The 12111-nt window shown below is 35.8% G+C and overlaps 1 protein-coding gene across 1 annotated transcript in view; it reads left to right on the top strand.

Moving 5' to 3' along the window:
• The first annotated feature begins 1029 nt into the window (after nt 1-1029).
• Nucleotides 1030-12111, top strand: part of LOC108106378 (Krueppel-like factor luna) — a 113882-nt gene continuing 102800 nt past the window's right edge. The window contains exons 1-2 of the mRNA XM_017213367.2: nt 1030-2077; nt 8485-9078. Of these exons, the coding sequence (XP_017068856.1) occupies nt 8977-9078 (102 nt within the window). The 5' untranslated portion in view covers nt 1030-2077; nt 8485-8976. The remainder of the gene's footprint in view (nt 2078-8484; nt 9079-12111) is intronic.

Raw genomic sequence — 12111 nt, 5'->3', positions numbered from 1 at the left:
GATCGAAATTGATTGTCATAGCCGGAATTAAATGTTAGAACAATGTTAGATAACATAGCTGCGAATATCGTAAATGTTTAATAATCGATGACTTAATTTCTGATTAAGTAGGAAAATATGAAAAAATATATTTATTTTGTATTTATTTTTTTAGTATTATTTATAGTACATTTTTAGTTAATAATATTTATTCATAAATTTTGTTTAATATTTTATCTTAAACTTCTGTTCCAATTTGAAAGAGAGAGTTTTTAAAGAGCTCTCTTGTTCTCTTAACCGGCTTCGTTATTTTCTCACCACTCGTTCTCTCATTTTACTAGTCACATACTCGTTAACAGTATCTCAACGAACTCTTAACATTTTTTCGTTAAGTCTTAACAGGCATTGCTTTTAGTTAGATTGAAATTTATGTTGGCGCCAAAGGAAAGGTTTTTCTCTTTAAGAAGATGGTTTTTGGACATTAAGGTTGTTGAAAAGGAAGAATATAGACTTTTTAGATTTTGTTATAAACTTATTCATTTTTAAGGCTATCAAGAAATTTAAATATATTTATTATTTGTATATCATATACATATATGGTATTATAAATCTTAAATTAGGTATGTATGTGTGTTTATTCCTAATAAAAATGTACAAACCTCTTATAAACATAATTCAGTAAATAAAACAAGTGAGAAAATGAAGAATGAGCTAGGCAAGTGCTTCCTAAATTGTTCAATATATCTATCGCTTATAACATTGAAGATCCATTCAGTGCGTTATTTACATAAACTATGAAAAAGTAAGGCTGTGCAAACTAAAAGCAAATAAGAAAACCCCTTACAGTCCCAGAAAAGTCTTTTTAAATCGCTAGCAAGTGCATTATTCATCTCTTAGTCCAACAGATGCACTTAACATGTTCCCTAACATGCCATTGCCGAGTGCATAATGTTACGCTTAACAGTAACATAATACGTTTAACAGAGAAGAGAAGAGAAGAGAGCAGAGCAGACGACGGAAACTAAGAGCAGGGTGGCCCAACCACGAACGGCGTCGCATTTGTTAGTACAATCAGTCGGGTTTCCAACTCGGCCGGGAAAAGTTCGGGCAAATTTCAAGAAGCAGCTTCAGACAGCTAAATTGTTGAAAATCAAGTCCAAGATATCGCAGAAGTCGAAGTCTTTTTTTGCCGGTCATTCGGAAAATCGTTAGTTATCGGTTAAATTGAAACAATCGCATAATCATAATTATCTTAAACCAAAAAAAATAAAACATAACAAATACATAAAACCTAACGGATTGCGAATTTGTTTATATGCCATAGTTGCTATCGTGTGCGTGTGAGTATCTGTGTGAGCGGCGCGTGTAAACAAAAAATAAGAAAAGAAAAGAAAAGATAGAAGAACAACGAACGTTGTATCTTCGGCTCTGATAAGCTGACAAGTTTGATAAAAGTAAAAGCCAAACCATAGTTGTTGTTAACAGCTAGGAAAACACAAGTGCTACTGTATCGAAACAAAAAAAAAGAAAGGGAAACCCCCCAAACCCCTCCTGTCATTATCATTTCTCGAAATCCAAACAAATCGCCGGCTAGTGGAGAAAAATAAAGAGTGAAATTCAAGATACAACTGTAAATACAGCGGAATTATTGGAAAATCCTGTATATATATACAACATGAAAATTATCGGCGATATCGCTGCAAATTAAAGCCGTGAAAAATTCCCTGAAAACAACAACAACAACAAGAGCAACCAACAACAACAACAAGCTAATATTGTGTTAAGTATACGACTAAGTTCTTATCAGTGTGCGATCGTCTTCGTCGTTGTTGTTGTTGTTGTAGTTGTTATTATTATTATTATTATTGTTCTATATGCTGGCTTAGTTGAGTTGTTGTTATTGCCTTAGCCGGCGTCGCGTCGGTATTAGTGTGTCGTCGTCGTCGGTGTGTTAGTGTGCAAACGAGTTTGCAAATAAAAAGAGAGAGAGAGAAAAATAAGAAAAAAAAATAAATAGCAGTTACGGTGGCAAGTGTTGCAGATACACCACCAACAACAACAGCATCAGCAGCTGCAGCAACAACAACAAGTTAGCCAGGTATGATAGCCCAAACGGAAAATCTAAGAAAATGCAAGAAAATGCCAAAGAAAAGACCGAAATTGAAAGCTCACTTACTTGGCAAAGTGCGAAATGCGGCTTTTGATTTACCGCTAACCGTCAGACAAGTGCAATTTCTAGCACGTCCATTGTGAATTGTGAATCACAAGGCAACCGCCTGCCCCTTCCCCCCTTCAACAACCATCACCCCTCTGACTATTTCCTATGACTAATAAGAGTTACAAAAAAAAAGCGTACTCTACAGAGAAAGAAAAACCATAACAAGCTATTTTTACTATCTAAATAGTGCTATTATTATCAGCGTTTCCCGAAAATCACTTAACTGCCAAATAAATGATATGAGTTGAGATACGTCAACTTCTGTAATAAATATTAAATTGAGTAATAAATAAATCAAAAACATGGAAATGATAAATATAGCAGTGATAGGTGGCTAATTTTAACGGGAAAGTTATCAATTTGTTAAAAATAAACTGAGAAATACTAGGAATAAAAATCATAAAATATGTTCTTACAGTTTTTTAAAAGATTTTTGTAACATAACGAAAAGGAAGGAGCTCTTCTCCTTAAACTTTAAATTCTTGTTTAAATTTAAAAAAATTAATAATGTTTCCTCAAATTTTTCAAACTATTTAATGCAATTATTGATTGCTTAATTTTATAATTGTTAATATAATATAATATATAAAAAGAATAATTTTCATACAATTCGTTGTTTAAATTTTTACAAATATTTGAGCTAAATAATTTCAAGTAAAAATATTTACCAATTGGCTTCATTTTTTAAAACATAAACATTAAAATTCTGAAAATTAAACTCAAAAATTTTGATTTTTTAAACTTTTACAATACTTTAAGTTAAATTATTCAAAAGGATAAGCCAAACTGTCTTTTTATAACTTTCATAGTAATGATATCATTACCTCATTGAGTTTGCAATTGCAATTTTTAATATATAAAAGTTCTTTCCAAGCTTAGCTTATGAATGATAAAAATATGTGGTTTTTCCTATTAAATCTAACCGGTTTTTGTTCTTTTTTTTATTGCTCAGTTGACATTGTGAGCTAATCTTTCCCAATGAATCACTTAAAGGAAGAGCATTAGTTTGGAATACAGAAAGAATATTCGTAGAGTTCCAGTTAATCATCTTTTAAAGTTCCTAAAATATAATTTAAAATATTTCTGCTGATTTGGGGGGACACATAAGAAACCCCTTAGTGATTACGACTTCTATGATATATTTTTTATCAGTGCATTTAACACTCATCGCTGTTAGCCACAGGCCAAAATCGAGACGTCTAATCGGTTCCGTTCCAGATTCTGAAACTCGTACTGTGACTATATTATTACAGCTAAATATTTTTCAGCTGGCTATATCGCCATATACATTTGCATCGGATCACGTAGTCTGATTCTGATTCATGCCACCGTCTGGATAGTATTCAATTTGAAATGCGGTTGACTCGACGGCGCCGCCACCAATAATCGTATAAATATGAATAGCTAAGGAAATACACAATAATAGCAATCCATATATATATATGTATAGAGAGAGGTATATATAAATTCTTGCCTTGGCAAATCGAACAGGCAATGCACTTGTTCTGCGATTAATTCGTATCGCTGCCCAGCTCAGCTTGCAGCTCGGTGTTCCCTTACACTTTCCACCGAATGTCAAATATAGAGAGAGGGGCAAACACACAGGTTGTGCCGTGCCAGGCTAGTGTTTTCCTGGTACACTAAATATTTACTGATAGCTTCGCTTTGTAATCCAATTACTCAGAGCGATGAGTGTTCCAGCAAAGAATGTGGTTAAGACCCGCTAATGGTTTTCAAAATCACTCTCCTTCTCTCTTGCAAAAGCTGAAAAGGGAGGACGACTTAGGATTTATATTTATGGGTCCAGAGGCCCAATTAAATGAGGGGAAGCTGTGCCTGCCTGCCCGCCATATGTGCACAGGGGCAGGCGTCTGAAAATAAAGTGCCCCCGTCGAACTGTCGCCTTGATAATATACAATCGCCGGGGTCTTTATTAATATTTATTTGGCTGTACGAAAATAAAATAGAGAACATAAATAACGCTTTGTTTATAAACATACACAAGCAGTTTGCCAACTAAAAATAAATGACGCGAACAGCAAATGAAAAGGGAATCTTTCTTCTGTTCTTTTGTCTTTAGTTGTTAGCCATTGCCTCCTGTTTTTCCAGCAGTTTTCCATCTTCTTCCGGCTTTCGATATGAATTTCCTTGTTGTTCTTTGCTGTTACACAACTCTTTGGTCAATTTGTGTAAAATGGGAAATGGTTAGGGAAATCTCTTGACAGAATTTCCGAACTTCCTTTTTGCGGTGGGCATAACGTGCTTATATCCCTGCCAACAGGTACAAATCCGAAGCAACATTTTTGCCTTAATATAAATTAATTGCCGGCAACCGCAAAGAAGCCGCAGCAAAATGTCGAACTCAAGCTCCTCTCCAATATTTACCCCCAAAAATGCTGTGGCAATGCAGATAGAAAAACTTGAGATTTTCTAAGGGAAATCTTTGTTAAAATAAATTAAAAACTAAAATCAAAGAAATATATGCCTAAAAATGAGAATAAAATCCAAACTTATAAGGCAAATATTACATTTTTAACTTAAGAACTTTAGTTAATTAAAAACTAAATAAAAGTATTTAATTTTTCCTTGTGTAATTTTTGAGTTTTCGGTTTTTGAAACTTTGTTGCCCGTTTTCAATGTCAATCCGCGTGTAACCGCAACAGCAAAAGATGAAAATGGGATTTTCTAATTGAGAATGCGTGTGCCCCTGCCTCTGAATGCCTGCCTGCCTGCCAGCTTGCCATTCCTAAAGGAAAATTCCCACTCGAATTGGAATGTAAACAAAATGCTATATAAAAATAGACAAACCATGAACATTTCCCCTTTCATTTCGGTTTTGGCTTTGCTCTGGAGCAATTCACGTGTGAAATGAACAAAGTGTTGATTTGTTTCTGGGCTATATGCTATATATGCTATATGCTATATGGGTCTAAGAGTAGGAGTACGTCGAGTATATGTGGGTGACTGACTCTGAACGATGGAGGATGGGAGATAATACGAGCAGGAAATAATACAATGTGAGACGAGCTTGTCCCCTTTTGCGTAGGAGAAGGCAAATCAAGTTCGGGGAATGAAATTCATTTCATTTCGGTTCGTGTTGCTGTTGCCATGTCATTGTGCAGAGAGAGAAAATATGAGAAAAATCTGGGAAATACAGAGGAAATTCTTACCTATTTAGTTTCTGTTTTGTAAGATAAAAGTCAAATTTTGGGTAAATTTAAGATTTTTTGACTTTTTAAAGCTTTAAATTCACACTTTTTAGTTCATTTAAAAAATACTATTAAATATCTCCTATTAAGTCATAAACGAACACAATGAATATCAAATTCGGCTTCATTTTTTGTTAGTTTCTAATAATTTAATGTTTAAAAACCAAGTAAATCTTATTTTCTCTCTCTGTGGCTATCCCCAAGCCAAAGAAATGGAAGATGAAAAGCAGCTACAAAATCTCACAAATGCAGGCAAAGACCCGTTGGACTGCTGATGACGTTTTCACTGTCTATTGTTGTTGTTCTTGTAACTGATGTTGCTGCGGTGTCTGATGATGCTGTTGTTGTTGCTGCCTCTGCTCTGCTGCTGCTGCTGTCGGCTGAGTGAATCCGAGTCCAAGTCGCAAGACTGGCTGCCCGTTAAGGTCGTTGCGATGTGGTTCTGTTTCTGTTTCTGATGTGCTGCAGCAACAACAACAATCAGCCGCAGCGGCAGCAGCAACACGAGGAACAGCAACAACAACAACAACAACATTCAGTGACTTTAAGAGAACCCGCGCTTTCTTAGCGCTTAAAATTCCGTTTCAAAAATGGAAAACAAAACAAAAACAAACTGCTCGGAGACTCCGACTCCAATTGCGACTCCAAACTCGCAGCCAAATCAACTTGAGCGGAGTTGAAGTGGCCACGCAGCGGCAGATAGCAACAGCAGCAGCAACATGATGGAAAAAGCAGGAAAAAAGAAGAAAAAAAAAAATTAAAATTAAAACGCACGTAGGCAGAGGCAGAGGAAGGAGGAAGATTCGGGGGAAGTTAACGTCGTTGTCTGCCCTCGTGGCGCGTTAAGTTGTTGATTGAAGGGTATTTGAGTAAAGTATCTTTACGTGTGTCTGCCATGGATGTTGCTGCTGCTGCCTCTGTTGCTGGTGCAATCATAAATGCAGCTGGGCCAAGTGGCAATAGAGATTCTCCTTTTTGGGGGGGCGGAAGGAGAAGTCAGGCTTAAGTGGGTTTTGTTTTTCTAGAGTATTTTTTTGGCTTAGTTGTCTGGGATTTTGTTATTGTTTTTGTTTTCAGGCAGCAAACTTAATGAGCAGCTGTACACCAGAGCACGCTCCTTTATTTGATTTCAGTTGAGCGATAACGTCCGGAAACTGGGTTAGCAGTTAATTAGACCAACACACACAACCATTCCGGCCAGACGCAAAACTCAAAGTTCAATATGAAAAGCGTATCGAGTTTCAAGCGAAATGCGAACTGGCCATCCGCTCATTTCATGCTTAGCCAAACCCTTTGGAAAAGGGCCAAAACAACACACAAAGACACACACACTCTAGACCCCTAAAAACTGTACCCCAGACATAACTTTTTGTTTCGTTTCCTATACTATCCTATGGTTTTTCTTCACCATTTTTTTCTATATATATATATATACATATAATACAAACTTGTAAAAACGTCAAGCGATAAAAATGTTCGATAATCAAAATGAAAACGACCGCCAAGGGGGAGCGATGTGATGGCTAACAATAAAACAGGAAGAGTTCAGAGCGCAGGACAAGTGTGTGAAAGGTTCGGGATGAAAATGCCTTCGAATGCTGCTGGAAAATCAATAAGCCATGCTTATTGTCAAAGACCAGGGAACAGGCCAACAAAAGGGAACCGAACTGAGCTGAGAGTAGAACAGACCAGAAATGATATGGCAGACACATGGGGCAGAGTCAAGAACATAAAAATGCCATTGACTGTGGCCCATCGTCTGTGATTGTGATTGTGGGTGAGGGTTACACTTTGGGAAAAATAGACAAGATTTTCTACTTAAATTAGAGATGGAAAAGTTAGAAGGAACAGCTGGGAAGGGATTTTCTTTAACTAAACATTACGAGAGAGAGAGATAGGTTTCTTCTTAAAGTAGATCATAAAATTCTTATTGCCGCAAAAAGAAAACCAATTTATTCTTATCATTAAGTATTTTTAGTATATTAAATCTAACAAATATATTTCTTTAGTTCTTCATCTTTAGTTAAGGCTTAAAAACCTCTAAAACCCCACATTTTCCCTTTGTGCACTTCTGAAAGAAAAGATATAGCTTCAGTCTGCCATTTTCCATCATCGGCGACACTCGTTTTTCCTCCCCGCATAATTCTCCCACTGCCGGTTGAGTAATGAAAGTTGCTTTTACCCAGGGCCAGCACAAATGCATTGCAAGTTCTAATTTGGCCAGGAGAACAACAACAACAACAACAGCAACAAAAAAGAGAGGGAAACCGCTGCCGCATGCAGCAACAAAAACAAAACTGTACCAAAAAAAAAGAAATACAAGACAACAAACAAAAAACGAAAAATAAAAAAAGAAGTCAAAAGCGCACACGGACGGTCAACGAATTTGGGTTCGGCTTTGGTGGTTCTTTTTCAGTTAACACGAAAACGTTGTGAAAGAGCCCGGCTCAAACAACAACAAGAAACAGGTAGTAAAAATCGACAACAGACCGGGTTTACACAGCTATACGTAGGTAGAAATATATATATATATATATATATATATGTATTTGTGTGCAGGAAGAAGAGTGGAGAGTGAGGAGTGAGCGAGGGACAACGCTTAGAAATTAAAGAAAAACACAGGCTGAGGCCGAGCCGTGGCCGAAAACCCAGGTCCATGGCTCAAAAACCGAGCCCCTGTTGACTATCATAATAATAAAAATTCGAACCGAACACCGTCGAATGCATGGCCACAACGTACATATCTTTCTATATACGTGTGTTTCAAATTGGGGTTACTGACCCAAAACTGTGTTTTGATAGTGAAAAAGTGTTGAGCTTGGCTAAAACGATCCGAAACCGATATGAAAATGTACACACCAAAAGTGAGAGAAGCTAGCTGGGAAAATGAACTTTGCACAGTTCCAAAAAAATAAATAATTCTCGGGCTTGATGAGTCGGCGAAAATGATAGGAAAAAGGCAGTTTATGAAAATGGAGCGAATTGCCTAAAAACCTAATTGGGGTTAAACAACAACTATTAAAAAATAAAATGATTAATGTTTATATTTGCGTTTTTTTTTTTATTATTTATTTACAGAAACCAACACACAACCAGCCACAAAAAAAGAGAGAGAAAAATCTGGAATGCATCGGGATAAATGAAATCTAAATAAAAGTGCTGAAAATAAATAAATTTTAAGTCAATAAGAAACCAAAAAAATATATAACAAGCGTGTATAAAGTGTAGATCAATGCATATTAGCTATATAATATATAGATATATATATATATTATAACAAATCTGTAGGCCAATAACCCAGCGCGAGTGTTAAAATGCTGTCCCCTGCAGCATCGGTCATCGTCGGGATGCATAAATCCATCTGAAATCAAAATTAAACCAATCAAAATAGATATATATATCTATATATCTAACGCAAATCAAATCAAAATTTCATCAAAATCAAACCCAAATTGTTGTCTAATCAACAGTTTGAGTTCATAAAATTTTCTTCGGCCCCATCAAACATTAAATAACGGCCTCAAAACGGAGTCCCTAGAGTTTTTCCAGTGCAAGGAAGAGGATTTCGAGATGGATATCCTACCGAGTGGCACAATCTTCAATGAGCTGGAGAGGATCTGCAGCACCGGCTACTTCTCGTCGCAGCCGTCGTTCGAGGATCAATGGCAACAGGTTAGTAAAATTTCATATTTATTAAATATTTTACATAAAATAAAAAATGTACCAAAGAAACTTATAAGATTGATGGTTGTAGGTTTCTTATTTAAATATCATTATAAAAATCAAACAAAAAAACTTAAAAATATTATATTTCCTTTAATATAAACTAAAACTTTCTCAAATAGATTCCGAAAATAACCAAAAGCCTCCCCCTATTTGATTTTAAGTTTTCTTCTTTGCTGGACATTCCTATTGTGTTTTGTGGCTTTTAAATCTATAAACATAAATCAAATTTCCTCCCTTTCCACTTTCCACCATAATTTTTCCTCCAGTTGACGTCAACCTTTGGCTTTAGTTTGTTATTTATTTAGCATTTTAGGCATTTATCATATAGTTGAGACTACTACTTAGGCCAGTCGGCAGCGGTATTTTATCGAAGCATTAACCGACTTTATGCGGACTTCCTTGGCCGGGAATTGCGTAATTTTCGAACGGGATTTTTTTTTGTTTAAATTTCCCCCCCTCTAAAAAACATGAAAATTTCTTTTCAATGATCTTTTGTTTGTTTCTCTGGCCAATCAAAAAACAACAAAAAAAAAATGAATAAAAAGAAAGAAACCGTTTCAAGGTCCCACACTCTCGAATTTACCTGAACGAGCGTGAGCTAAAATTAAATTGCTAAAAATTATAAACTCTTGATAAGCGGAATTGTATATGTGCTAAACTTTTATATATATGTAGGAGTATATATAGCAGCTGATATATATATATATGTTTGCTAAAAGCGAACAAGAGGAAGAGCCGAATAAATAGATGCCGGCCCATAAATAAGTAAAATTCGCCAGCAGTCAGCGACCAGAGTCGGTTATCATCTGAGGGCATGCATAATATATATACTAAATACATAGCATATATACTTGTATATTTTTGCGAATTTTTTCGCACACTTAATATGCATATATGTGTGTTTGTTGTTTGTGTTCTCTTTTCTGTTTGGCTTGTATTTTATTTATTATTTTCTTTCGGCTTTTTGTTGTTTTTCTTTTCCTTTCTTTTTTTTTTGGCCGCTCTGATAAAACGAATCGAAGCCGCCGCCAGCTGATTGCAGACAGCTTTGTTGGCTGCCTCTTGGTTTTATTCTGTTGTTTTGCCTCTCGTTGTATTATTGTTAAGATATGCCTTTGGCATTTTCTGCTTGGTCTGGGTGTTATCAAAAAAAAAAAAGAAATACAAAAAACCTGACGCATAAGAAGATTGTGTTTCGGTTTCGGTGTCGCTTTCAGTTTCTCCCGCTTCTATATATATTTTTTTTTATATTTTTTTGTTTGCCCATCAAACGCAAAGTCGTAATTCACTCGGCAAAAGGGAAATCTGTGATAAGACGAAGGTTTGCTCGCCCAGAGGCTGCTCCTTCAGAACCCTCCTACCTTCTAAAGTAGATCTTATATCTTGTATCTTTGCCATACCAACCTGACTACCGTTTTGAGTGAGCTTCGCACCAATTTAAAGATACTTTTCACACCTCCAGTTTGTTTATTTAGTATATACAACATAGATACAGCCATCTACACACACACACACACACAGAAGACTATTTGATTTATTTTATTCATTTTTCTGCATGCCTCAATTGAAACCTCAAGTAGTGCCCGTCGAAATTCAAGGAATGTGCCAAAAAGTAGATTTGCCAAATCAAAATATTCAAATGCTAAACTAAAATTAGCAATTCTCTTCGATTTCTCAGCTGCTGGCCTTCAACCTAAACGCACACAAAAATCTTAATTTGGTTTAAGTATTATTACCGCATAGAGCCAAAAAAAAAAAAAATATAAACTAATCTTATCGCTGGCTAAATTTGGAGTGTTCTACACGAATTTGAATTCCTTTTGGCCAGGCCAACTGGCGGCTGGTATGTTGCAGCAGCACACGGCAATTAAGCCAAAGTTCCAATTTCGAGTTCCCTGTCTGAGTTCAGAATTTTCCTTCCTTGGTCTGAATTGGAAGGCGCAGTTTGAAGACGCAATGCACTCGTTTCATTTGCACAACTTAAAAACTTTTAATTGAACTCGAGTACACATTTTTGCATAACTTTTCGTATTTTGTATTGCCGACATCGTCGAGGGTTGACGTTTTTTGGTTTTTGCTCTGCTCTCTGAATTCAAGTGCCTTTGAATACCCTATAAAAAGTAAGGAAATGTCATCGTCTTGCCAAGGAAACTTGCATTTGGTATTTTTATGATCGACTATTTTAGGGTTTCTTATTTCTTGATAGGTTCTTAATCTCAAATATCAAACTATAAAACTTGGCATTGTAAGACATAAATGAGATTGTTTTTTGGATTTTCTGGTTTTTTTGGTAATCCGATTTTAAAGCTGTAAAAATATAGTTTGTAGAGACTGAGATTTAGTTTTTATTGTGTTTGTTTGTTTCTTAAATCATATTATTATATTACACTTTCAACGTTTTCCGTATAAAACAAAACCAATTCTTAATCATAAATCTTAAGCTATAATTTCTCTTCTTAGCTTTATTTCCAAACATTTCCCAGTAAGTGCATTTGCTAACTTGTTTTGCAACATTTCTCATTCATTTAAGCGTTTTATTTCTTTGGTTAAATTTGATTCGGGTTTTAAAACTTTAAATTGCAGCATTTAATAAAAGTTTCGGCGGAACATGGCAGGTGGTGGTGGGAGGAGTTTCAAAAAAGGAGACTATATTCAAATTGGAACTTTCTCCACAACGACCTTTCACCCAGCAGCAAGCAGCAATCCACTCATTGTATATCTGTATCTGTATCTGTATCTGTTTTTGGTGCCTTTTGTAATTAGAACTTGCGGATGTTTTGTTTATTTCCGTTGACTTCCGCCAGCTTCCGATGCGGCGGCTGCGTTTTGCTGTTGCTTATTGTTTTATTGTAATTGTTATGGAGGGGACTGTTATATGTTGTGTTATGGTTATGATGCGTAATACGGCCAGTCGTTCAGTCGTTCAGTCAATCTGTCATTTAGTCACTCACTCAGTCGGTCGGTCGGTCGAACACTTGT

This window comes from Drosophila eugracilis, unplaced genomic scaffold, assembly GCF_018153835.1.
Source record: "Drosophila eugracilis isolate 14026-0451.02 unplaced genomic scaffold, ASM1815383v1 contig_90, whole genome shotgun sequence".
In the NCBI taxonomy this organism is placed as follows: Eukaryota; Metazoa; Arthropoda; class Insecta; order Diptera; family Drosophilidae; genus Drosophila; species Drosophila eugracilis.
Note: the sequence above shows the minus strand (reverse complement) of the source record. Positions and strands in the feature narration are given on the sequence as shown.